Genomic DNA, 25,322 nt, shown 5'->3' on the forward strand with positions numbered 1-25,322 from the left:
GACCAGCAGATTGCATGACCGTGACCCACCGTCGCTGAGGCCGCCAAGAGGTTTCAGCGCCCCGAAAAAACCAACGCGAACTAAAGGCGTAGCGCAGTGGAGATGCTGGAAGTCTGTTAGTCACTGCTGGATGCATGGATTCCCTTTGCATTAATATTCCAATCATCATGAAGTATTCGTGACGGTCATGGACGACAGGGGGGTGGTGGTCGGATTGCCACCCTGCCGATGTATGAAAGTTGTCAAGCAATTAGGGCTTGCCATGATCATGGATGCTTTGATTAATCCCACGTTGCCCAACGGTCCCTCCTGCAGCGTTAGTCCGCTTTCGTTTTTCTTCTGCAATTCTTCAGGACTCGAAAGTGAACCCCTATCGCTCCCAGTATTTATTTTGACTAGTAAACAAGGTCAAGCTGGAATTCTAGACTCCCTCCACTAAAGTAACCTCCACCTGCAGCGACTGACTCTCGCAACTCGCTTATTCCTCCGAAGTCTCCAACGACTAAACGGTGGCGTTAGGGACTTAGGAGCCTTTTCAATTCCATTCTGTAACGGGTCTTCGGACTGCTGGTCGTCCTGTTTTCAATCTTAATTTCTTAATTTAAGATCATCCGTCCTCGTTTCCTTCCTTTCGACCCCTTGCATTGATCTGATCTGATCTATCATTCATCATTGCCCCTCCCCTTCTCTCTCCCACCTTGTCTGATCGACAATCCTAGGTTGAACGGTCGCCATGTTCAACTTCGATACTATGACCAAAGGTGGCACGCAGGTGTCCACCTACGGCGATGAGCCCGTGTCTAAGAGCCATGTCCCCGCCAAATACAAAGGCACGGCGGCCGATCAGGCCGATATGAGTGCTCTGGGGAGAGAACAAGTCCTGCGTGTATGACAGCCTTGACAATCTACTCATTTTTGAGGCCGTAATGTTAGCTTGTGTTCCTGGATCGCCCCGCTAACTCCGTCCAGCGAAACTTTCGGTTTATCTCTATCGTCGGCTTTGGATGCACGTTAATTGCCACGTGGGAGGTGGTCCTGACGTATGTTCTTTGTTCCTGATTAAACCCTTTTCGGTCGCATGAAGCCATCACTAATGCCGCATAATATAGACTGCTGGAGCAGGGCCTGACGGATGGCGGTACGGCCGGTCTGATCTGGGGCTTCCTCATCGTCGCCTCCGGTTTCCTGCTGGTGTTCTTGAGTTTAGCCGAGATGGCCTCCATGTATGTTGTTGTCTCTATCTACTGGCTGGGATACCACGTTGATTGACCTGTCAGGGCCCCGACCTCCGGTGGTCAATACCACTGGGTTTCTGAATTCGCGCCGCCCAGCTGCCAGAAATTCCTGAGCTACATCACCGGTATGTTGCCCTGACTGCATCTCACCTGGAATGCTGCCACTGACCGTTCAGGCTGGCTCTGTGCAATGGGATGGCAGTGTGCCATCGTCTCCATTACTTTCTTGGCCGGAACCATCATTCAGGGTCTGATCGTGCTCAACAATGACGACTACGCCCTGGAGCGCTGGCACGGAACCCTGCTGGTTATTGCTATCACCCTGTTTTCGATCCTGTTTAACACCTTCCTCGCAAAGAAGCTCCCCTTCGTCGAGGTGATTATTCTTATTCTGCACGTCTGCGGATTGTTTGCCATCATCATCCCTCTCTGGGTTCTGGGGCCCCGTCGCAGCGCAAAGCAGGTCTTTACCGAGTTCAATGACGGTGGTGACTGGGGTAGCAATGGAGTTGCCACGCTGGTGGGATTCTCTACCACGATTACTTCGCTGATCGGATATGACTGCGCCGTGCACATGTGTAAGTCTTGTCTTACCCTGGGTCTCGAACTGATCGGAGACTAATCTGCGGCCAGCCGAGGAGATCAAGGACGCCTCCGAGACGCTCCCCAAGGCTATGATCACCTCCGTCTTGGTCAACGCCGCTTCCGGCTTCCTCATGTTGGTCACCGTCTGTTTCACGCTGGGTGACATCGACGAGATCCTGGCCTCGCCGACCGGGTTCCCCTTCATCCAGGTGTTCTACAATGCCACCGAGAGTCTGCCCGGCACCAACACCATGACCGCTATTCTCGTCCTCACCCTGACGGCCTCGTCCATCACCGAGGTTGCCACGGCATCCCGTCAACTGTGGTCCTTTGCTCGTGATCGAGGACTCCCCTTTTCTGGATTCTTCTCCTACGTAAGTTTGCCCACCTCCATCGTACCACTTTTGCGTGCTTCCATTATATCATCCTATTACGTAAATTCCCTCCTAACCAAAGCGCAGGTCACGCCGGGCTGGAACATCCCGTTCAACGCCGTTTTGGTCTCCTTCGTGGTGACCGCGCTGCTCTCGCTGATCAACATCGGCTCCACCGTGGCTCTACAGGCCATCATCACCCTGACCACCAGTTCGCTTATGTCCTCGTACGTGATCACCATTGGCTGTGTACTCTTGAAGCGGCTGCGGGGCCACCCCTTGCCTCCCCATCGCTGGACTCTCGGCCGGTTCGGCATGGCCGTTAACATTGGCGCCTTGTGCTTCCTCCTGCCGGTCTTTGTCTTCGCCTTCTTCCCCCTGACCTCAACGGTCGACAAGGAGACGATGAATTGGTGTGTCGTCATGTACTGTGGCGTGATCATCATCGCGGTCCTGTACTATATTTTCCGCGCCCGACACCACTACATTCCCCCGGTGGCGTTGGTGAAGCGTGAGGCGTAAAAAGCTGTTTGTTTTGTTTTTCTATCTTCGCCAGCCAGCCAGTGGGCTAGATAATTGACTAGAGTGCCTGGCTCATTGCAATTACGTTTGTGTATGGAGGTACCATCCAATAGTTTAATAATAGTTAATGTCAAACTCTTCCATGCCCATTCTACTTCCTAATAACCAGTAGTACTACGGAGTCCAGAATAATCAACTCCTTAGTAGCTACGGACAACGGAAAAGTAAAACCGGCGTACGGGAACCCTGAGAGTCTGTGACAAAGGGAAAAGGGAAAATGTAACCTACGAGGTAATAAAGTAAAACAAACCCCTGACAAGTGCACACCGTCCGAGAGGCTAAAACGGGCGTAAACCACGGTAGGCAATTCGAGCTAAGGCCCACGCTAACGGACGCAGACCTGAGATGGAAAAAGAAAATCCTCCGAATCCTGGCCCAAGCCAGGCGCATGAACCATGGAATCGCGAAAAAAGTTAATCTAGGGAATGGACATCACGAGCGTGAAGGAGGAATATCCAAAACGTAAAACGTGCATATCCGAAAGGATCCGGTGGAACAACCATTCTCTGACTACTCCGGCATCAATACTCACCATGCGGAATCTGTACTCCGGAGTCCGCTGTAAAAGCGAGAAGGGCCCTCCAGGTCAACAACGGACAAGTCCGAGACTCCATCCTGACCACCGAAACGAACAGGTTAAGGAGTCAAATCGAAAGGAGAGGACCCGTCGTACCGGCCGAAGTCCGACGATGCAGCCCGAGTATCATCCAGCATCCTACTCCGGTGTACTCCAAGGCTTTCCTAGCGCTTCCCCCCGTCAAGTGGGATGCAAGGATCGTCGGCGTCGGGGCGAGAACCAAGTGGATCTCCGATCGTATTGAGTTTTGCTGGTCGATAGGCGATGGTTAGTGGCCGGTTCCAGGGGTTCTCCGTCACACCCTTCGCAGGCTCCAGTCCACAGAGCCCAGCAGGCCAGCTAGAGTGGCACGAGGGACGGAACGCGCGGCACATCCGGACTTTAACCAATGGGTGGCACAAATAAGGTGGCTGCGTACCGTGGAAGAGCATGTCACCGCGATGATAGCATGTGGTGCGTGCGGCGGATCGTCTCTGCGCCGCTGGATGCCTCCATGCTCTGCCGTGTCTGAGAGGGAGAGCAGTGAGCATTGAGCATTGTTCAGCCTTGTATAGAGTCACGGACGCTCTACAATGCATATACCGAGCCCATCTGCCATGTTTTTCGGCTCCTGCAGGAAGGAATCCTCCATCCCAAGGATCTTCGCAAATTCCCTACTCCCTACGCGGTGCATCCCTTGCAGGCGCGGGTTAATATCGCGAGATGGCCCTAGGGAGCCGTAGTGTAGCACCGCCAGGCGGGCTAACCCTAAGGTTGCGGGCCCAAAGTGGAGCGTTACTCGTATGCAATTCTCCCTCGAGTTTAGCGGTTTAGCCTCGGTCGTCCGTCTAGATTAATTTGTATTAATCTTTAAAACTTTTATATTAATCCGGATTGAGATTCATCTTTCCTCTCTCGTTCTCGCTCAGCTGCCGTCTCAGCGTCTGTTCGGCGGATGGAGTCCTCCGTCCGGCCAGTCCCTGCACTCGGCCTCGTTATGTGGGACTATGTGGGACAGCTTCAAGGTCAGGTTCCACAATTATGTTATTATGATTTATGATGGAGGATATCTTGGTTGGTGGTCAGGGTTTTTTTGTATTTCTATTTGGCCCCAGTCGCCATCTCAAATCTCTTGGCCGTTATTTCACGGCCACGGTAGGAGACCAGGCATAGCAATTATTGGTCAAACTAAATGAAAATGAGTTTTCTCCTGAGAGAGGAATCGTCGCCTTCTCCGCTGCTCGGATGCGAAAGGCGAGATTCATCCGTCAAGGGAGTCTTCATACGGTGTACTCCGTATGGGCGGGATATTGATTAATTGAGATTCATCCTAGGATATCCCCCGTGGCCAGCAGAGGCTATTAGCAACGCATACCACGCGACAGCCTCGTAGATTAGTTCAGTCCCTGTGATTGCATCAACTCAGCTCTCTAACTAACCTTATTATCCAGTTTCAGCCCCAACCGTCCCCCCGAGACAGAACCAGTCTAGGTCCTGCTCCAGTTTGGACTCCTTGGATCTCGTTGGTTTTGGATCGTGTACCCATACTACGGAGTATCCAATATCCATAGTCCATAGTCCATGCTACCCATTTCCAGTCCCAGTCTGCCGGTCTGGATGTTGTTCCTGCGCGCGGTTTCTATGCATTCTCGATCTCCAGATCCATCCCAAGCCCACTAACCAAAGACACATGGTGGAAGGATCCATCTCTGTACCTCGTCGCACTCGCCACAGAAGCGCTACGGAGTAGACACACCCTGCTGTGTTACCTAGCGTTTGACGGCTCTCTTCGTTTCGTTTCCCTGGAGTGTCTTCCCCATGATCCTGGTATGACCACTCGATCCATAGATAGGTCGCATATTTCATCGCACCTTAATACTAGACTATATTACCTCCTTTCCCCCCTGTCGCTCGTTTCTTTCTTCCCCTTTTGCCTCTCTGCATGAACGCATGTGCTTGGCATCTTGCATCTCGCCGCAGCCTTCATCGCGCTATATGTGATCCCCATATCCATAGTGAGTGCGCAGCAGTAACAGCATCCTCCGCCAGAAATGGCCATCACCGTGCCGGAGGGACAGTCCGCGCCGTTCGAGACCATCGACAGTAAGCATCATGCGGGAATTATCATCATCACGACGGCCATCTGCATGGTGATTACCTTGGTGTGTTTGTTAATTCGCATGTATGTGCGGTTACTGCTAAGTCCGCCGTTGGCGTTTGACGATATTATTCTGTTGGGTGGGACGGTGAGTTCATCCTATCCATTTCCCTGTCTTGGCTTCTTATTTTCTTTTTCTCTCCAAGATCCATTGTGCATGCCCGTCTGTGCTTGACTGACAATCCACCTTGTGTTCAGGTCACCGCGATAGTGGAGTCGATTATCGTGTTTTATTCCGCCTCGATTGGGTTCGGGACGGCGATCACTTTGCTGGATGATCGGATGGTCTCGAGGATTCAAAATGTATGTCTTCCTTTTCCTTCTCTGCTTCTCATAGATCTACTTCCTCTCCAACATGAGTAAAAAGAAGTGCGAGAAATATTGACCCTAGCAGCACATCGCCGCCTCCGACGTCCTCTACCTCGTCACGCTCTTTCTCTCACGATGCTGCATTGTGGCCATCTACTCGCGCTTGACGCCGCGTCGCAGCCATAAGAATATCCTGTGGACAACCTTCGCCATCAGTGCGGCCAGCATCATCATCTCCATCTTTATCATCACAATAGACTGTTCCGTGAACAAGCCGTGGGCGACGCCGGGCGAGCACTGCATTAATTTGGTATGTTTCCTTTTTCTTTTCACTATCTCTAACTCGGGTGTATATGAAAGCATGGAAGGAATACTAACAAAGAACAGTTCCCTCGATGGCAGTTCATCACGGCCATCGACATCATCACCGAGGTGTTCCTCTTCCTGTTCTCCGTAGGTCTAGTCTACGGTCTTCAGATGCCCGTGAGGCATAAGGTCGTGATTATGATTTCGTTTGCGGCCAGGTTACCGTACGTCTTCCACCTTCACACCTCCCTTTCTCTCACATAGATCCTATCTAACAAATCTAAATAGACTAATCCCCCTGGAATCCCTCCGCCTCGCCGCCTTCCAACACAAATTCATCAACTCGCACAACCCCACCTTCGACTCGATCGCGCACTACGTCTGGACGCAAGTCGCAATGAACTACTCCCTCGTCGCCTGCACCGTCTTCTGCCTCCGTCCCTTCATGAACGCCGTCACGACGGCCTACGGCACGGCCGGCGACGAGAATCTCGAAGCGAGCTCCCGATCACGCAGCGCACCCTACGGCTCCGGCACGGGGTACGGATCGGGTCGACACGGGAAAAGCCATACCCAGAGCCAAGGCGGAGGAGGGGACTTTGCGCTGCAGAGTTTCGGCGCGTCCAGTGCCTCCGGCGCAAGGCATGGATATTCACATACGCAGCACGGGGTGTTCGTGCCGCGCGGCGCACCGGGCAGCGAAGGTGCCGAGACGTTGGTGACGACGTTTCCTGGGTCGTCTGGGGCGCCGTCCCAGGAGGATCGCGATGAGCGGGGGAGTGTAGGGAGCGACGGGAGTACGAGGATGATTATCAAGAAGGATGTTGAGTATACGGTGCAGACGGAACCGAGGAGGGACGGTGACCACTATTAGATGGTCATCCTGGACGTTGACGACCGGACTCACCGATAAATAATACGAGGTCCCTGTATAAAAAACAAAAAGTACCCTTTAGTTAATCTAATTAGATAAATATAAATAGATGCCATGTGTTATGTAGTAAGACAAACCAGTGGAGGTCAAATCAACGGGTTCAACCCGGACAGAATCGCATCCCAGTCCAACTCTGTATCCATGCCATTCCCAGGCCAAAACTCCTGCCACCGAGCCAGCTGATCCGGTAGGTCCAGCGTGTCCGTCTCTTCGTCCATCATCCCCATGGATCCCATAGCGACGCTCTCCCTCGTCGTGTCCGTGTCTCTTCCTACCCCTGTCCCTGTCCTCTCCTCACCACCACCCTGACTCACATCCGGCAACCTCAGATTATGCTCACGCATGACCCGCATGAAATACCCCAACAACCTCCTCGCCATCGGCGACTCAGTCTTCGCACGATCCAGAATCTGACACGCATCCGCCAACTCAGCCCTCCGGTGTTCCTCCGACCCGCCCATATCCCGACAGAAGCAAATATCCGCCAAGAGCGCAATAATCGCCATGCAGATGCACTGCAAAGTGCCCGAGTGGCGCTTCCGCATCAGCACGAATGGCAAATCTTCTGTCGCGAGAAGGCGCTCGGTGCGAAGGATGTGGCGCGCTGATTCGAGACACGCGTCGCGCGAGTAGGCGTAATTCGGGTCCAGCGAGGCGCGGGTCAGATAGGGGAGATGGAGACGGCAGCGCTGCGCGGGAACGATGGAGTTGAGGATGTAGCGTTGGGTGGCTTTTCCTGGGTCTTTGGTGTCTTTGGTCCTGGTCCTGGCTCTGCCCCTGGATCTGCTGGGGGTGATGTCTTCGTCAAGGCGGAAGAAGGGTGGCCATTGGGCGATGAAGCCGATGATGCTGCGGTCGAATTTGAGGACTTGGCTGTATTCGACGGTGCCGGAGGATGTTAACGGGGTGCTGTCGGTTAGTTCGCGGCATATCTCAGCGAGTTGGATGCGTTGGAGGTTGTAGGAGATGTTTGTGGAATGGTTCATGGGTCGCGGGGTGATGGTTGTCGAAGCGAGGCCGGGAAGTAGATCCTCGTCGTCGACGTTACGAGGTTTATTGACGGCCATGTGTCGGGGGTTGATAGTATATGTCCCCTTAAAAGGGCCAGTGTATTGTGAGAACATCCTGAACGACCAGATAAGCTTGTTTCTCGTGGCTTCGGACTAGCTATGGCTCAAGGAGAGGGGAAACATACCAGTCCGTAGACACAAGGTACCACCACACCCTCCGGCCGACTTCAGCCTCCAGGGGGTCCCTGGAGCATTCGTCGGTTGCATCAGCGTCATTCGGGATATCGATTCTGTGAAGCCCCAGCTCGCGCGCCATCGTGATAGCCGACGTGATGAGATCACGGTATCGAGCAGATGGGCCTTCCAGATGACAGACCACGAAGGAGGCAATGATAATGCCCTGGATCTCTTCCATCGATTGCGAGGATGCGCGACGCAAATAGTCCAACAGGTCTAAGGCGGACTTCACCCACAGCGCGGATTTCTCGGTCGCTTGTTTGCCATTCCGACAGAATGGGAGGTCCATGTCTTGCTCGGTCCACAAGTAGATCGAGCTGGCAATTATACCGTATAGCAGCACCACGTGGTGGGGTTTGGGTTGTTTCCGATTGTCGACGTCTTCATAGATACCGTCCACTAGAGCGCGCACGCTAGGGACGTGGATGACATGATGGATATAGGTGACGTCGCGGATGTTCTTGTCGAGCAGTCGTCTTGCCTCATCGCTACGCGGCAGGCAAAAGAATCCTTGGGAGCTTCCCATTGCATTGGACCATGAGGTGTCACGGCTCAAGTCGCCTGACATACTCCCTCTATGCTCGATGGGATATATCCTGAAAGTCACACCGTCGGGTTGGATCATTTCCTGCGCTTCTAGATCAACTGTCCATTCTTCACCGTAATACAACCAACCACTTACTGATCGGTCCTGGCTCATACACTCTTGTTCGAGGCGTTTCACCTCGGTACTAGCCTGGTGGAACTGAGGTACCGAATATGGAGCCTGAGTAACCACATCTATGACGGGGGGTGTTGGTGTTGGTATTTGTCCGTGACTCCGAAGAACAAGCTCCTCCAGCCTCCGTAGACGCTCCAGAACATCCTGATCCGTAACCGACTCATCGGTCGGAGGTTGCGAGTACAATTGACAGAAGATTCCGCGACTGGTGCAATTCCCACAGGGCAGTTGGCGATTACATTTCAGCTTTCGGGCGCGGCAGAATTGACAGGACACCGGTCGCTGGCGGGAGCTGCCGTTCTGGATCTTCCGCGGACCAAGAGCACGCACCATTGCTTTGTTGGGGACGAGATCTGCGGTAGGACAAATTCGTGATTGAATGTGACATATTTCCAAGGACGGGAGGCCGCGGAATGGGAGTCCGTGGAGGGAGGATTCGCGGATGACGAAGATGAGGCCAGACGTGGCTGATGTAAGGCCGCCGAGGTCCTCCGCGGATGTTCCGCGGAGGGTTCTATAGAAGCCAAAACACTTCTTATAAGACTTCTTTCACCCCGCGTGTGGTTCTCGTCTCTCGTTCATTTCTCATATTATTCTTCAGTCAATATGGACACCATCATCACTCAGGTCCACTCCCTGTCCCAGAACGCCGACCAGGCAGGTCGCAGGTCAATTCAGCATGCCCTTAGAAGACTTCTGCTGGAGCTTCAAGATCCAAAAGACATATTTTATCAGCTCCTCAACGGGGTACATCCTTGCTGGTCCCCACACCCACAAGTCCAACGACACTGACTTGATCTCTAGCCCGTCGTGCTGACTGTTGTCCGCCTGAGCATGGATCTCAAGCTCTTCGAAGCTCTCGCAAACAGCGATTCTCCTCGAACGGTGACCAGTCTTGCAGAGCAGCTCAAGGCCGGTCCAGACTTGCTCGGTCAGGGTCCTTCCATGCGGTGGACCGGGGGGGGGTTGGTATTTAAAAAATTATAAATAGCTAACGGTAATAACACCAATAGCCCGCATCCTTCGATATCTCGCGTCCCACAACCTAATCCAAGAGACCGGAGTTGAGGAATTCGCAGGGAATTTAACGACCCAGCTCTTAGCCAAAAAGGGAACCGATGCAATATTCAGCCACGGGTACGCTTCAATTATCCAACCTCTAGAATCCTAGCAGAGCGCTCACTCTCAACTAGATTCCATGTCGCAGGCCCGGTGTTGCAGGTTACTCCTACCTTCCTAACAGAAACCAAGTACCAAGACATCTCCGAGACGAATAAAACTCCGTTCCAAAAGGCCTTCAACACTGACCTCTCGGCATCCGAATGGCTGGCTGAGCATCCGGAGCAAACGCAGCACGTGCAGCAGGCAATGTTATCGACCCAGACGGGCGAATGGGTTCAGAACTTTGAATCTTTAGACAACACGGTCAATTCTTTCATCGAGTCACGACAGGCCTCGTCAGACAGGCCATTTTTTGTCGATATAGGCGGGAGCTACGGACACCAGACCATCCATCTCAGGGACAAACACCCTAGCCTAACTGGTTGTCTTGTTCTTCAAGACCAGAAACATGTAGTCGATCAGGTTCCTACACTCGAGGGGATCAAGGTGATGGCTCAGGACATCTTCACGCCTCAGGCCATTCAAGGTAGATCCACCCCTGCCGTCGTCGAAGCATCTCCATAGGCCACTACTAATATGCACTACAACCCAGACGCTCGATTCTATTACCTCAGTCGCGTACTGCATGACTTCCCAGATGAGTCCTGCGTCAAGATTCTCCAGAACATCATTCCCGCGATGACGAGCGAGTCTCGGATTCTCATCGACGAGACGGTTCTACCTGATACTAACGTTTCGTGGCAAGCGACCATGGGTGATCTGTATATGATGTTCATGGCGGGTGGGAAGGAGCGGTCGGAGAGGCAGTGGCGGGATTTGGCCGGTAGTGCAGGGCTCCAGGTCACTCATCTACACGTTTACGATTCCTCGCATCATCGGGCGGTGCTTGTTCTTGAGAAAGAGTGATTGTTAGTGAGCTGGTTTGAAAATATGTGGATCGCGTATTGGTATGTTCAGGGTCAGCGTGAATGACAAGTCAAGTGATGATCTCATCTAATCCACCTGCATATCGGCACTGAACGCAGAGAAGCAAACATTTAAGCACAGCTAATTACTGACTCTGCTCCCTCTCGATCCTCTGGTCCTCCTGCCGCAGAAACTTGACCGTAAACTCGACGGTGAACTGTCCGGCCGGAAGCCTCAAATGCTGCAAACGCTGCCAGAATCTAGACTGAAACGCCAAGGCGCAACGGAATAAGAACAAGATCAAGTGGTTGATACTGCAGACAGGCATCAGTGGATAAGTTCATTATGGGGGATCAAATCATGTAAGGCAAACACTCACCCCAAAGCGAACCCAAAGCCGAATGTCACGGAGATGAAGAGCTTAACCCACCGCGCAAGTTGACAGTCCTGGCTCTCAGGCGAACAATCATACCAGTCACGAGTCATGCCCATACAGGAGCCTAGAACGGCGTAAAATGCGATTACAAAATCGAAGACCAGATTCAGCCAAAGCCACAGGGCCCTGTGGCTTTGACGTAGACGAACTAGGTTCAAGAATGAGATGAGTGCGGTGGACAGGGCCTATGTTATGTCTAATATCAATATCTTGGTTTAAGTCTAACAGGGCGACAACACATACCATGATAGCGATGATCCTGATAGTCCCGCGCAGATCCCATGGGATGTAGTAACTCTCGCCGTCGTTCGTCTCATCCAGCACGTTGACGGTCAGACCGAATGCGACGACGAACACCGACAGAACGAGGGATACCCATGTCAACGTGGTTACGAACCGCAAAGAGTGATCAGCTGGGTTTGGGGCGGGCGGGTTGCGCGATTCATACTCGCCGATGGGCTCCGGGTCCACGGAGCGTAGAAGAGGGGTATTCTCTGAGGTATCAGTCATGTTGAACAGCGATGATGACGAGGTTGTGTTCACGGGCTGACTTGACTTGGTGGTACGTGGCGATGGCAAGGATCGTGCGATGAAACGGCCCCCGGCGCTAAGATAACCCTGGCTTAAGTAGTTTCCTAAGTATGTAGGTGCCTACTCTCAGGTAGCCATGTCCCTGGAATATACCGGCCATTACCACCAACAATAGCCACGGTTGGGAATATTCCAGCCATGAAAACCGGACCTTCTTCCCTATACTCCCTATAACCCTTCAGTCAATGTCAATCGTATCATCCCGCAGTTCTGATCGGCCAGAAATGCCAAGAGCCGGTCAGCGGGTCAGGGCCCAGTCAGGCCTAGCGTGACCTGGCTGTGACCAGGCGCTATTCCCGAAATGGCAGCTATCAGGGCGTGACTCTCGTTCTCGTTCTCCGCGTCTCCAAATCTTCCTCTCTCCCAGAACTGTAACACCACTTCTCACATCACAGGTGATGTGAATACAATATGGGGTCGGAAAGAGCGCCTGATGCTCCTCACGCTGGCCAGTCACCATTCCCTGACGTCGCCTCCGACATTGAACTCGACATCTTGCGACTAATGGACAACAGCATAGATCCGTCCGATTCCATGTCCTTTGACCTCGATTCCATCTTCCCGCAAGATGATGGGTCTTTTCCTACTACAGGGTCAGGTAAATACCATGATTGGTCGCAAACATCCCAATTTGCCCCGGCTAATGGGACATCAAAATCCGAGTCTCAAGAGGCCCCGAGCAAATCCTCAAGATTGCCTATGACCACAAGAAAAGTTCTTCGACGGTGGTTTGATAGGCATGCCGACCACCCGTATCCCAACATGCAAGAGAAGAAATTGCTAGCCAATGAGGCCGGCATGGAAATCCACCAGGTGTCTACCTGGTTCTCAAACGCTCGCAGACGCCGTAAGAGGGAGTCACCAGCCGGAAATGGCGCTCTCGTCTCCTCCGGTCTTGAAAGCCTGAATGAATCCCAGAAGACCACTCACGAGAAGAGTCCTGGCATGTTTCCGCTCGATCGATGGTGAAATTCCCCTCCAGAACTCGAGGGCCACTCCTTAGAGGCTATCGTGAACGCCGTGGCTCGCAGTACCACGAGTGAACTATCAGACCATAACCCAAGTCTTGGCTCACCAGGTTCGGGAATCCTCCCACATAGCTATTCCCTAGATACTATCGATGCCCGATCTCTTATGCCGTCGCAGGCGTCTGGATCCGCTTTATCCAGCAGTTCCGAATCATCTGCCCATAGTTTCGGGTCCAACCGTTCCCACGGGTCCCTTCAATCGTTTTTATTTGAATGAGCCGCCGCGACGACGGCACCGTCGATTGGCTAGAAACGCGCCCACCGGAGCCACCAATTTGAAACGTTCTGTAGAAAACAAGAGGCCCTTCCAATGTATATTTTGCACGGACACGTTTCGCACGAAGTATGACTGGACGCAGCATGAGAAAACATTACACTTGTCATTGGAAAAGTTCACCTGTTCCCCCTTCGGGCCGACTTACCGTAACCAGGGAAATGGGGATGAACGATGCGCTTATTGTGACGAGCCAGGCCCCTCCAGAAGCCACATTGAAGCCCATCGAGTCAGTATCTGTCAACAGAAGCCGGCGGCATTCAGGACGCTCTATCGCAAAGACCATCTAACTCAACACATGCGTATCGTGCACGAAATCAACAGCCTGACGCCATCTATGGAGGGCTGGAAATCGCAAGTTACACGAATCAATTCGCGATGTGGCTTTTGCGGTCAAACCTTCGTGGCTTGGGCTGAACGAAATGATCACCTTGCGCAGCATTTCCGGGCAGGGGCTGTGATGAAAGACTGGGGCGGATGTCGAGGTCTCGACCCGCCTGTAGCTCTGGCGGTAAAAAACGCTATGCCACCCTATCTGATTGGCATGGAATCGGCACGGATGGAGCCTTTCAGCGCTTCTCGCGTGGCGGATGGCCCGCCAGGGGAAACGGAAGCCAAACCGACGTCCTTTGAGCACCTCACGTCTCGGCTTACCTCGTTCGTGAATGAAATGTGCGCCAAACATACGGCCGTTACGGACGCAATGTTCCAAAAAGAGGCCCGCTACATAATGTACGACGATGACGACCCGTGGAATCAAACGCCAGCCGACAATCCCCAATGGGCTATTCCAGCTATAGAACCCGCGCCGCTACCTCCATCGCGAACGAAAGGCCGTCAGTCGTTGCTATTCAACGATTTATACCCATTGCTTTCCATCCACGTGTCATCGGCGAACTTGGTGAGGTAATTCCTCAGACTATCCGCGAATACCAACACAACGGTCTTTTCTTCCGAGTTGAATTCTGGGTGTAACTGTAGGAACTGAACCAAGCCTGCAAAGGCTGCGCCGGATGATCCCCCGCACAGGAGCCCCTCCTCGCGCACTAGTCTCCTTGCCAGCTGGAACGAATCCCTATCAGTCGTCTTGACCCAGAAGTCCGGGGCCCTTTGATCCAGCACGGCAGACACGAAGTCGTATCCAATCCCTTTCACCTTGTACTCACTCTTGCTCTCATTGAGCACGGCCGGCTGTGCAAGAATAGAGCCAAGCGGATCCACCCCAACGACATACACATGGGGCTTCTTCTACTTCAGTCCTCTAGCTAAACTAGTGACTGTGCCTCCCGTTCCTGCTCCCGCCAGTACAACGTCCACTTTGCCTTGCGTCTGATGCCAAATTTCCTGCGCCGTCCCGAGCTCGTGAGCAAGGGGATTCTCCGCGTTGTTGTATTGGTCTAAAATGTAAGAATTGGGAATATCTTGGTTGAAGCGTCGAGCGACGCTTAGGATCGAGTCTGGGGATTCGATCGGGACACCAGTGGGCGTCCGCACCACCTGGGTACCTAGGTCGTGGAGAATCTGTTCTTTTTCCAGCGACATCTTCTCCGATAGCGTGACGATACATCTGTACCCTTTGATCGCCGCCATGAGGGCTATAGCAATGCCCCCATTCAAGGTCAGCGTTCTCGTTTTTTAACTTCCAAAGAGTAGCATGGTAACGCAACACACGTATTCCCGCTAGACGCTTCAATCAGTGTGTCACCCGGTTTGATCAACCCGTCTCTCTCCGCCTGCTCTACCATACGCCTAGCAATTCGATCCTTGACCGACCCGCCCGCGTTTAAGTACTCGAGCTTTGCGCATACTTTTGCCTTTATACCCAATGAAGCTGGTAAGCGATTGAGGGTCACCAAGGGGGTAGCACCGATGTGCTCGGCGATGGACTCGCTGAGCGGCTGTCCTAGGTAGACGGTCATCGTTGGGATTGGTTAAGCTAAGAATGAAAATTGAGAAAGAATCACATGAATACGAGGGGGTTTTAGACTTCTTAAATCGACCGAGCCGGTCACCTTCTTTGCCCTCTCGACGTATACTAAAGGATACCTACAAGTCTCCGCCGATGCCCTGGACATTACCCGATCGAGAGTGGGTCCACATCTTCCCCGAAGCGGCAATGACAAGGGCGTCAGAGCAATCGAAGATTTCATCCTCGCGACCAATCATTCTACAGTTCAGTCACCGAGAGGCCCACTTTCGGCGATCGGTTTTCGCCCTCAATCGTCTTATAAAAGCGTTTCCCGCCTACTCTTCAGCACGCCGCAAGAGAAGCACATAAATTCCACGGCAAACAATAATGACGGACCCCACGCAGAACCCAACTGAGAAGACCCGACTCGTCCGGCACTTTGATGCGCAGTATTTCTTCTCTTTCCCTGCTTCCATTCGAGTGCGGTACAATTAACTTGCTATGCCCAGTGATGTCAAAGACTACACGAATGGTTGGTCAAAGCTCTGGGATTCGAATGACAGCAATCTCTGGGATCGATCAAAGCCCTCGCCCCCGCTGATCGATCTTATCGAGGAGCGCCGGGATGATTTTAAACCCATTGCGGAGGATGGAAGGAGAAAGAAGGCGTTGGTTCCGGTATGTCTGACCAGTTCTATGAATTATTAGGGGAGATGGTTGGATGTGTATAAAAAGGTGAGCTAATTTCCGAAAACAGGGATGTGGCAAAGGCTACGACGTTGTGATGCTCGCCTTGCATGGCTTCGACGTGTACGGCCTTGATGTCTCCGCGACAGGCGTTTCAACGGCCAAGGAATATGCAAGAAGAGAGCTAGCGAGTCCGCAGGGTTACAACTTTGGCTCTGTATCTCCTGTGACGAAGGATGATAAGATAGGCCAGGTGACTATTCTCCAAGGGGACTTTTTCAAGTCAGACTGGGATGATGGGATGAAGTTTGATTTGATATATGACTATACTGTAAGCTCTTGGTCGTATTTATTAGTTTGTCACTGATACTAATTGATGTAGTTCCTGTGTGCTCTTCACCCGAGCATGCGTGCTCAGTGGGCCTCTCGAATGGCTGAGCTGCTATCCGCCGAGGGTCACCTCGTGTGCCTCGAGTTTCCCCTCTGGAAGGACCCCAAGCTGCCTGGTCCGCCGTGGGGGTTGAATGGGGTGCATTGGAATCTTCTTGCCGAAGGAGGGGATGGTGTCGTTGAAGATAGTTTCAAGGTGGAACAGGGTAGTGAAAGGGGTTTGTTTATAAGGACGCTTTATATGAAGCCCGAGAGATCATATGAGCAGGGGAGAGGGATGGATATGCTGAGTATTTATGTGAAGAAGGAATGATTCACTAAGAGAAAAGGCTGTCACGTGTTCAAATAAAAACGGTATCTCCCTTTTACGTGCCTCGTAGCCCAAATTAGTGAGGGAATTGGTTGTGGGAGGTCCCCAGTAGCAACCTGCTACCGCAATCTCTCACCCTTCATTTTCCCCTCTCCTGCCCTCTTTCTTTACTATTTCACCATTCAGTACCCCAGCGTTTACACTATCAATGGGGCCCTTCAGACAGGAAGAATGCATCAGCAGGACAAATATGGATTCAAAGAAGAGAAAAGAAACCCATTTGCCCCCGCATTGGAGGCGGCGTCTGCATCCGACCTCTGAGAATCAAGAAATGGAAGGGCAGTCCCGTCTCACCCAAGGGTCTGCTAAAAAGCCCAAATCTGAACATGACTCAACTTCATACCGCTTAACAAAGTGCGTGACCTTGAAATATAACACCTCCAAAGCTATCAGCGCCGGGGTGGCGGGAGCGAAATCCGTGCACGACCCCCGCGAGAGCAGTTTGAGCAGCTCGAGCAACTTTCCGGGGCTAGTGAGTCCCTTCCTCTTCGTGCCAATAAAATACTGGATCGAGCTGGAAGAGCCGGATAAGCTCCTCAAGGTTTCCAATTCCCCGCGAGAAATGCCCACTTGGCAGATGCCAGCGACAGAGCATACTCGATGTGGCATGTCAAACTTGATGGGTGACCCTTTTTCTGACCAGAAAACCCACAGCGTCAGGAGTTCCTATATGCCTGTTTTCCTGGTAGCTCAAGTAACGTCACCTTATTATCGATACTTCACTTCTGCGGGACGAAGTACCAAGGAAGACTGGGTCCTATTGGATCGACTGTTCCTGGAGGAAAGTGCACGACTGGAAAGTGCCAGGGCTCTTCTCCAGAAGAACGCCAACGACATCGAGTCAGCACTTGCTAATTACACCGCCTCAATGAGTAAATGGCGTTCTGAAAAGCGTCATTGGGAGGTGCAAACCATTTACGATGAGATTGAAGCTGATAATATCATCATTTTTCGACACAGGATTACAAAGAAAGATCTCGAAGACCTTGACAAATGGCTTGAGGTTGAAGAGCGAAAAGAGAGTGAGGGGCAATATGACGCTTGGTACTGCGGAGTCCTGCGTCTAGGCCATGGCAATATTTTCCCCAATGCACACTTGTTGCGCTCCATTCCAATCAAGCAGATAGCTGACCAGCGCCTTGCAAACCTGCGGGTAGCCATAGGTTCTCTTGGAAAGCTAATAGATGAGTTCAAATCCAAGCCCACGACTTGCTCACCCTCTGGCCCATCACCAACTCCCAAGCCCCTCATCGACCTGCCTGATTACAGTTCCGAGGATGACGAAAGGATCGCACTTGATAAGCAACATGTTGCAAATCTCACCGTCTGGGCCTATGAACGCCATCTCCATTGGATCCCACGGGACTCGGAGGCGAAGAAGAAATACAAGTTCAAGACCGAAGACGACGTGTACAAGTTTTTCCAAATCAAGAAGCTGACCTGTGCTGACTCGATCGGCTCCGTCGGCAACAATGGCCTGTTTCGGGAGCATATTCAAATTCCCCAGGACCTGGCTCGATGTCCATGGGGTGTACCTTTTCATACACTAGATAAAACCATTTCTAACCCCGTTCATCGCATGGGGCTGTACTCTGAGGCCGGTCGAACTCTTCTGCGAGACATGGAAGTCGAATATTTTAAGTTTTACGATCCGTACACTCCTGAGAAAAGTTCACAGAACTGGCTTATTCCGGAAGATCTGGCAGACAGAATGTGTAGGTTTATTGATTGGGTTAACGAAGGGAAATCTGTGGATTGATGGTCAGTGATGGTGGTTCAGGCTCTATCATATCGGCTTTATTCTGTCTTTCTTTCCTTTTTTTTTTTTTTTTTCTTTTGTTATTAAGACTATTTGTCTCATATGGGATGGCTCACAGGTGGCCCCTTAACCATTCAAGGCAGTACTCCTGTTGATTGTGGGATAATACCTGTGGCTAGTGATCACATAATCGTCTTTTACTAGCAGGCTAAAAGGTTTGTCGATATACTGTTGACTTATACTACACAATTCAGTCAATTTGAGAATTATAGAAAGCCAGTGGATGCATTTAGGTGACCAAGTGGGCAGGCAGGTATTGAAGATGATGATCAGGTTATACGTAGTGAATTTTGCGGAGAGAATAAGGATAGCTATATATCCTCACATCAAGAGATTAATGGGTTGTCTCAGTAGGCAACACCCTTCACACCTTCTCAATTAATTGAATATCAGAAACTCATGAGCATAACATGTTTTCTTAACTCTCATCGAATCCATAACAAAAATACCCACTATGACATGCATCTGTACAAAAGTAGTACCTTCGCGAACCGCCATTCTCAAAGCAATTTCCGTTATATAGCCTTCTACAAAAGGCTCCTCTAATAACAGCGCCTGGCTAGCTCAATCGGTAGAGCGTGTGACTCTTAATCACAAGGCTGCGGGTTCGAGCCCCGCGTTGGGCTGTTCTTTTTGGACGTTTTCCTTTTCAACGTCCAAAATGTTGCCTTCGCATTTTTTTTTGTGCCTTTGTTCGTTCCTGTTGTAGAGTGAAATTTCTGTGGGTGGTTGCGGATCGTCGGAATTTGGTTCGACCCACTTGGCGCGCCACTGGTCGCTTGGCGTCATTAACGGTTCTGAGAACGAAGAAAGGAATGAATGAATATTGTTACAATTAATTAATTTAATCAAACTGAACTCACATTCACCTTCACCAAAACTCTGTTCATAAAAGAAAGAAGCATCGCATTAATTTTTACTAGATTTCCACTCCAAATCCAGGCAAAGGCCCCTAACATAGTTCATCCCTTTTCTAAGGTAGTCTAGGCTAGCACTAAAGATTGCTAGTCGACGGGATCTTCCTCTTGAACAGTACGAGCTCTCTTGGAGGGCCTCTCAGTACTTGCCTCGGGCTCATTAGGCAATATCTTGGGAATCGGGAGCCTATATACGCTCAGTTTCAGTGATTCTCTTGCATCCAGAATGAAATTCAGCTGACTCACTGAGGCGGTATCTTCAGGGATGGAGCTTTGTCGCTCAACAAATATAAAGCAGATTTGGCTACAGTCTCATCAGAATGCTGTTGTTCCCTTTCGAAAGTTGCTGGTATGATCTCCCCCAAAGACGGACAGTTCCTCTCGAATGCCGCGATGTCAGGTCGATTCGGACCCAGGTGGCTTAGTAGTACCGAGTTTCCATGACCGATAATTTGTAGGAGGTACTCCTTGCGAGGGTTTTCTGCTGGGGTCTCTGCAGTGTCCCTGTTTTCTTCCCAGTCCCTCGTTATGAAAGGGAGAGGTGACTGCTGGCATGTCGTTGACCTTTGGGGCTTCTATTGGAGAATGTTGGGCATCATTGGAATCATCGTTGTCTCCTGCCGATGTCGCATCAGCTATTGCACGGTCGGATTTCACATGTGTTCCGGATGAAGATGATTTTCCCATTGTTTTCAGTAGCGGACGGCATAGACATAACCGATGCCCCCGAGCTAAAGATGTTAATTAGTAAAATTAATGTATACATCAAATTCACACATAGAAGGGGAACACATACTGATGACAGAACCTCGCCAACCCGTCTCTAAGAAACCGCCCAACATCCTGCCCATGAATTAACTCACAGTGAGTGACCTCTTCTGCATGAAGCTTCAATATGCCATGTCGGAATCTCCGGCATTGATTCTGCTCAAGGCTCGACTGAATCGCACCGATCTCGCAAAAAATGCGCTCAACTAGCGAACAGTAGGATTTCAACTCGGAGGATATTGAACCAGCTTGGCGATTATTGATGTCGAACAGCGTGTTCCCGGGATTCTCGATGACTCTTGTCAACGTCAAAAACTGGCTATCTGCTGCCCTCTTTTCCGCGACTAGTGTCTGGATGAAATAAGATTGCTCTTTCAGGGCTCTCGATTCCACTCGACTATCTTCAGATCCGCACTCACGCACATCTTTCCAAAGACAAGGGTGAACTGACCTTCTTATTTGACCCGCATACTTAATAACATTCAGCAATAAAAGCATCGTCGTCTTCAACCGCTCCAAATTACTCCGCAGAACATTGATATCATTCTCCATAAACACGAAGCCAACCTTAGCCGCTGCTCAGTGCAACGGACCTCTCACTAAACCGTCCTTAAAGCGATCTAATGCCTAATCAATCTTCTTGAATATGGCATCACATTACATCGACAGCTGGGCGCCAAAATCTGCGAGTTGGAGGATGCTTGCGGCTACGCCTAGGGCACCGAGACCGGCTGCCATCTTCGCACCTGATTTGCCGTGCGATAGATAATATGACGAGAGCTGGAGGTCTGGATATTTTAGATCCATAGGGGGATAAGTACTGAGTAAAGTACCAGGAAGCGCCTGAATGTGTGTGGGTGCACAGCCTTGCGCGAGGCTGCGCCTTCAAGCCAGCCTTGTAACTGGCATTCTTCGTTCTGCAGGGGACTGCATAAGCCATGCAAGAGTGAGTGGCTTGGAGGAGAGCTATCTTGTGTCTTATTTGATGAAATGCTGAGTGCTTGCCGTATCTTCCCTGGATGCAGGTTGTTTGCTTCTTTCCGCCTGGGCCAAGTAATTATTGTGCCAGATTGACCAGTAAAACAACAGGGTATTTAAGATACCTCTCTTTTACAAAACCTAGAGCTTGAGATTTAAAACATATATCGAGATGAATATCTCTATAATTTAATATCTTTGTCCTTCTTTCTTACCGGAGGTACCCCATTCCAGTGACAAGCTCTGTCTTTGATTCACAGTCACAATGCGAATTGGAACCTTGGTCATGGAAGGAGGGTGGCTCAAGCATCATGGAATCGGGGTTGAACGACAAAGATGAATCTACCACCTCTATACTGGACATTGAAGATACTTTTAACATAACCAGCCCCTATAGATGCCTCTCGGGCGAGTGCCAAGGAATGGGCCCATGTGGGAGGCCGAGCGATGACGTGTGAATGCCAAGCTCCCCGACGCTAGCCCTAAATAGGCTGTCCGGGATCGGCGATGAGTAAAGCCCGATGATTAAATTCTTACTCATCCTCGTCCTGATCTGATCGTCCGTTCTCTTCTTTCTTCCTGAATTCCCCTCTATTCTTTGTCCTTGAGAGTTCAGAGTCGCTGTATCTCTGTCCTATAAAAAAACCAAGAAAATGTTTCGCAGCGGTGTTAAATCGGCAGCCTGCACTGCCCGGAGAGGCTTTGCCACCGCCTCGCCCGTGAGCGCGGCCCGGAATCACAGAGTCGTCGTGGTCGGCGGTGGTAGCGCCGGTCTGGCAATCAGTCACCAGCTGCTCCGATCCGGCAAGTTTTCCCAGGACGACATCGCCGTGGTTGACCCGGCCCAATGGCACCACTACCAGCCTGGCTGGACCCTCGTCGGTGGTGGCCTCAAGAACAAGGAGGACCTGCGCAGTCCCATGCACGGCTTGATCGACCCCAAGCTCAAGTTCTACAACGACGGCGTCGGCAACTTCTCCCCCGAAAACAACCAGGTCACTCTCGCCAACGGCGACCAGGTCAACTACGAGCAGCTGGTCGTTGCGCCCGGCATCAACATCAACTATGACAGCGTCAAGGGCCTGCCCGAGGCTCTTGCCAACCCCGACTCTCTCGTCTCGTCCATCTACGGCTACGACACCGTCGACAAGGTGTTCCCCTCCATTGAGAAGCTGCGCAAGGGTGCCGCCATCTTCACCCAGCCCGCCGGTGTGATCAAGTGCGCCGGTGCACCCCAGAAGATCCTCTGGTTGGCGCTGGACCACTGGAAGCGCGCCGGTCTGTACACCCCCGGCAACGTCTCGAGCTCCCCCATCCAGATCAGCTTCGCCACCGGTCTTCCGTCCATGTTCGCCGTGCCCAAGTACAGCGCCGCGCTGGAGGGTCTGCGCCAGGAACGCGGAGTCGAGGGACTGTTCCAGCACGACCTCGTGGAGATCGACGGTAACACCGCCACGTTCGCCCGCCCGGATGGTCAGGAATCCGTGAAGAAGCCGTTCGACCTGCTGCACGTGGTGCCCAAGATGGGCCCCCACGGCTTCGTCAAGAGCAGCCCCATCGCCAACGAGGCCGGCTACGTCGACGTCGACGCCGGCACGACGCGCCACGTCAAGTATGCCAACGTCTGGTCCGCCGGCGACGCATCCAGCCTTCCTACCTCTAAGACCGCCGCTGCCATCACCTCGGAGGCGCCGGTCCTGGTGCGCAACCTGCTGCAGTCGATCGAGGGCAAGGAGCTCGACGCGACGTACGACGGCTACGCATCGTGCCCGCTCACCACCGAGTACGGCAAGGTGCTCCTGGCCGAGTTCAAGTACGGCGGTCAGCCCAAGGAAACGTTCGCCAAGTTCGGTCTTGACCAGTCTGTTCCTCGTCGGTCGTTCTACTACCTTAAGAAGGACTTCTTCCCCTGGGTGTACATGAACCACATGGTGAAGGGAACCTGGGCCGGCCCGAAGGGATGGATCAACTAAGTGGATGGTGCAGGTGATATCCAATCTTGTAAATAATTGCGGGAGAACCAGCGACAGCGTGATCTCTGTTTCTTGACACGTGTATCTTTGCGATGTAGTATATGAAAAGCAATTCATTCTGAGGTCATCAGTCCATTATTTACTCGAGTTGAAGTGATGAGGATTTTGAACAGCGTGCTGTAGTTGACTGTAAGCCCTGTGAACAAGGAAAACATGTGATGTCATCAGTCCAGCCTGCAAACACAACAAAACATCTTCTCTCGAATGCCGTACACATTATCGTATTCCCATATTTAATTAAGAATATTAATATACACTCCCCACCAACCCAACTTTCCTCCATTAGGCCTTTCCATCAGATTTAAATCCCCAACAAAGCCCCCTTGACGTCCTTCCCCAACTGCGCCGCCCAGAGGGTGTTCTCATTGAGAATGAACAAGCGACCGTCGCGACCGAACGAGAAATTCGCCGCCCCATCCTTGATCAGGATCTTGCCCAGCAGAACACCGCCCGCGGACCAGACGTTAATGCCGTCGCCGCAGCCCGCGTACACGTTGCCGTTCGTGTCAACCTTGATGCCGTCGGGGACGCCGGTGTGGGCTATGGCGAACACGCGACGGTTCGCGAGGAAAGGCTCGTTGTGGGAGGTGGTCACGTCGTATGCGTAGCTTTTTTGGGTTGTGTTCGTTAGTATTGTGACCATTTTCAATGAGTTGTTAATCGGTCTATGGACAGAGCAAGGGAAGGGATGTGCATACATCGTGGACGGCTTAGTATCGTCGGTGCTACCGTTACCGATCGTGGCCGCCGTGTCGGTGATATACACGGTTTTCTCGTCCGCCGAGAAGGCGATACCATTGGGTTTTCCGAGGTCGTCGGCCACGACGCGCACGTCCCCTGTGGCCGGGTCGAAGCGATAGACCTGGTCGGGGAGTTGCGGCTTCGGCCTGATGCCCTGGATATAGGCGTAGGAGGGATCGGTGAACCAGAAGGAGCCGTCGGAGTGGACGACGACATCATTGGGGGAGTTGAATTGGCGGCCGTAGACGTCGCCGACGAGCAGGTGGGAGGTGTAGGGCGGGTCGATGGACATCTGGAACAGACCGCCGGTCTGGTTCATGGTGCCCTGGCCGCAGAAGAGGATGCCGTCGCCGTGGTTGACGCCACCATTGGCGAAGGGGACGGTGGAGTTCACGATCTCCGAGGTGACGGGGTGGGCGTCCACGGCGACCTTGGAGATTTTGATGGTGGATTGGTTGGTGGCCGGGTCGGTGAAGATGTTACTGGTCAGGAAGAGTTCGTCCTTGGAGGGGATGTAGACGCTGGCTTCGTGGGCGAAGGGGAAGTCATCGTTCTTCAGCAGGGCTTCGAGCTTGGGCGTCGGGCCGGTGATGTCCAGGAACCGCGAGTCGTAGACCTTGAAGGCCGCGGGAAGCTGCTGGGAGGCATTGTGAGCCTGGACAGCGTGGGAAAGAGTTCCGGCCATGTTGATGGGAGTTGAAGGTAAACGTTTGACTTTCTTTTCTCTTCTTTCTTTTTGTGTCACTAGTCGGGGGACCTTATTTATTTAGCCTTCTGCAGTCCGTCGTGAAAATGTCAAGAAATGGCACTAATGCAAAGTCTATTAGATGGCCATTGCCTTTTGCAGCCAAGGATCTCACGCTGGCGACCCACCGCTCCGACATATCTTTGCTGCTTTGGGCCGCCCAGTATCGCCGAGGTTTCGCCTGCTTCCGAGGAAGGTGGTTCGGAGATTTTAGTGTTCGAGAGTCTGTAGATTGTATAGAAATGGGAACTGTGTTGGATGGCCAGAACGGATCAATTGCATCGCATTGCACTGCGTGTCACTGAGAACGAGATCTATACATCGGGTATGACGTCATCGCATCTCTACCCGGAGAGGAAAGCAGACACCTCAGGCATTACTTTGAAGAAAGTCTGGACTGGCACGGGTCCAGTTACTGGGCGGGAGAAAAGGTATCTGAATCAATTCTGTATAAGGCTGTTAGTGACCATAACTAACATGGGATGATCTGTAGATCACCTACCCTGAATTATCTAGAACGGTGATGTGCCATTCTATTCTGGAAAGAGAAAAAAACAAAAGGAAAATTCAAGTTTTGCATATCAAGTGGGACATGCGTGCC

The 25,322-nt window shown here is 51.9% G+C and overlaps 13 protein-coding genes across 13 annotated transcripts; 8 read left to right on the forward strand and 5 right to left on the reverse strand.

Annotated features, from left to right (window-relative positions):
* Positions 1–733: 733 nt before the first annotated feature.
* On the forward strand, positions 734–2,716 carry KD926_009122 (amino acid transporter; the record flags this gene model as incomplete). The annotated part of the gene is made up of 7 exons (XM_053101726.1): positions 734–886; positions 970–1,040; positions 1,110–1,223; positions 1,278–1,360; positions 1,412–1,813; positions 1,869–2,194; positions 2,282–2,716. 7 exons carry the CDS (start codon positions 734–736, stop codon positions 2,714–2,716), a joined length of 1,584 nt encoding a protein of 527 aa, XP_052954760.1.
* Positions 2,717–5,383: 2,667 nt separating this feature from the next.
* KD926_009123 (uncharacterized protein) lies at positions 5,384–6,979 on the forward strand (the record flags this gene model as incomplete). The annotated part of the gene is made up of 5 exons (XM_053101727.1): positions 5,384–5,578; positions 5,689–5,793; positions 5,885–6,109; positions 6,187–6,329; positions 6,394–6,979. 5 exons carry the CDS (start codon positions 5,384–5,386, stop codon positions 6,977–6,979), a joined length of 1,254 nt encoding a protein of 417 aa, XP_052954761.1.
* Positions 6,980–7,125: 146 nt separating this feature from the next.
* On the reverse strand, positions 7,126–9,340 carry KD926_009124 (uncharacterized protein; the record flags this gene model as incomplete). The annotated part of the gene is made up of 2 exons (XM_053101728.1): positions 7,126–8,164; positions 8,235–9,340. 2 exons carry the CDS (start codon positions 9,338–9,340, stop codon positions 7,126–7,128), a joined length of 2,145 nt encoding a protein of 714 aa, XP_052954762.1.
* A 273-nt stretch (positions 9,341–9,613) lies between these two features.
* KD926_009125 (putative O-methyltransferase) lies at positions 9,614–11,035 on the forward strand (the record flags this gene model as incomplete). The annotated part of the gene is made up of 5 exons (XM_053101729.1): positions 9,614–9,754; positions 9,812–9,938; positions 10,021–10,144; positions 10,201–10,655; positions 10,722–11,035. 5 exons carry the CDS (start codon positions 9,614–9,616, stop codon positions 11,033–11,035), a joined length of 1,161 nt encoding a protein of 386 aa, XP_052954763.1.
* A 145-nt stretch (positions 11,036–11,180) lies between these two features.
* Positions 11,181–11,981, reverse strand: KD926_009126 (uncharacterized protein; the record flags this gene model as incomplete). The annotated part of the gene is made up of 3 exons (XM_053101730.1): positions 11,181–11,349; positions 11,415–11,656; positions 11,715–11,981. 3 exons carry the CDS (start codon positions 11,979–11,981, stop codon positions 11,181–11,183), a joined length of 678 nt encoding a protein of 225 aa, XP_052954764.1.
* Positions 11,982–12,473: 492 nt separating this feature from the next.
* KD926_009127 (homeobox domain-containing protein) lies at positions 12,474–13,031 on the forward strand (the record flags this gene model as incomplete). Its single annotated transcript, XM_053101731.1, has 1 exon — positions 12,474–13,031. One exon carries the CDS (start codon positions 12,474–12,476, stop codon positions 13,029–13,031), a length of 558 nt encoding a protein of 185 aa, XP_052954765.1.
* Positions 13,032–13,662: 631 nt separating this feature from the next.
* On the forward strand, positions 13,663–14,339 carry KD926_009128 (uncharacterized protein; the record flags this gene model as incomplete). Its single annotated transcript, XM_053101733.1, has 2 exons — positions 13,663–14,096; positions 14,165–14,339. 2 exons carry the CDS (start codon positions 13,663–13,665, stop codon positions 14,337–14,339), a joined length of 609 nt encoding a protein of 202 aa, XP_052954766.1.
* Positions 14,340–14,612: 273 nt separating this feature from the next.
* KD926_009129 (PLP-dependent cysteine synthase family protein) lies at positions 14,613–15,283 on the reverse strand (the record flags this gene model as incomplete). The annotated part of the gene is made up of 2 exons (XM_053101734.1): positions 14,613–14,931; positions 15,036–15,283. The coding sequence occupies 2 exons, from the start codon at positions 15,281–15,283 to the stop codon at positions 14,613–14,615; spliced, it is 567 nt and encodes a 188-aa protein (XP_052954767.1).
* Positions 15,284–15,660: 377 nt separating this feature from the next.
* KD926_009130 (thiol methyltransferase) lies at positions 15,661–16,663 on the forward strand (the record flags this gene model as incomplete). Its single annotated transcript, XM_053101735.1, has 4 exons — positions 15,661–15,722; positions 15,783–15,951; positions 16,031–16,291; positions 16,343–16,663. 4 exons carry the CDS (start codon positions 15,661–15,663, stop codon positions 16,661–16,663), a joined length of 813 nt encoding a protein of 270 aa, XP_052954768.1.
* Positions 16,664–16,991: 328 nt separating this feature from the next.
* On the forward strand, positions 16,992–18,479 carry KD926_009131 (uncharacterized protein; the record flags this gene model as incomplete). Its single annotated transcript, XM_053101736.1, has 1 exon — positions 16,992–18,479. The coding sequence occupies one exon, from the start codon at positions 16,992–16,994 to the stop codon at positions 18,477–18,479; it is 1,488 nt and encodes a 495-aa protein (XP_052954769.1).
* A 1,064-nt stretch (positions 18,480–19,543) lies between these two features.
* Positions 19,544–20,649, reverse strand: KD926_009132 (uncharacterized protein; the record flags this gene model as incomplete). The annotated part of the gene is made up of 5 exons (XM_053101737.1): positions 19,544–19,643; positions 19,703–19,947; positions 20,003–20,187; positions 20,320–20,575; positions 20,644–20,649. The coding sequence occupies 5 exons, from the start codon at positions 20,647–20,649 to the stop codon at positions 19,544–19,546; spliced, it is 792 nt and encodes a 263-aa protein (XP_052954770.1).
* Positions 20,650–21,855: 1,206 nt separating this feature from the next.
* On the forward strand, positions 21,856–23,175 carry KD926_009133 (NAD(P)/FAD-dependent oxidoreductase; the record flags this gene model as incomplete). Its single annotated transcript, XM_053101738.1, has 1 exon — positions 21,856–23,175. The coding sequence occupies one exon, from the start codon at positions 21,856–21,858 to the stop codon at positions 23,173–23,175; it is 1,320 nt and encodes a 439-aa protein (XP_052954771.1).
* A 361-nt stretch (positions 23,176–23,536) lies between these two features.
* Positions 23,537–24,661, reverse strand: KD926_009134 (SMP-30/gluconolactonase/LRE family protein; the record flags this gene model as incomplete). Its single annotated transcript, XM_053101739.1, has 1 exon — positions 23,537–24,661. The coding sequence occupies one exon, from the start codon at positions 24,659–24,661 to the stop codon at positions 23,537–23,539; it is 1,125 nt and encodes a 374-aa protein (XP_052954772.1).
* Positions 24,662–25,322: the final 661 nt, after the last annotated feature.

This window comes from Aspergillus affinis (genome assembly GCF_023601865.1).
Source record: "Aspergillus affinis strain CMG 70 chromosome Unknown NODE_63_length_192884_cov_87_495086, whole genome shotgun sequence".
Taxonomy (NCBI): Eukaryota; Fungi; Ascomycota; class Eurotiomycetes; order Eurotiales; family Aspergillaceae; genus Aspergillus; species Aspergillus affinis.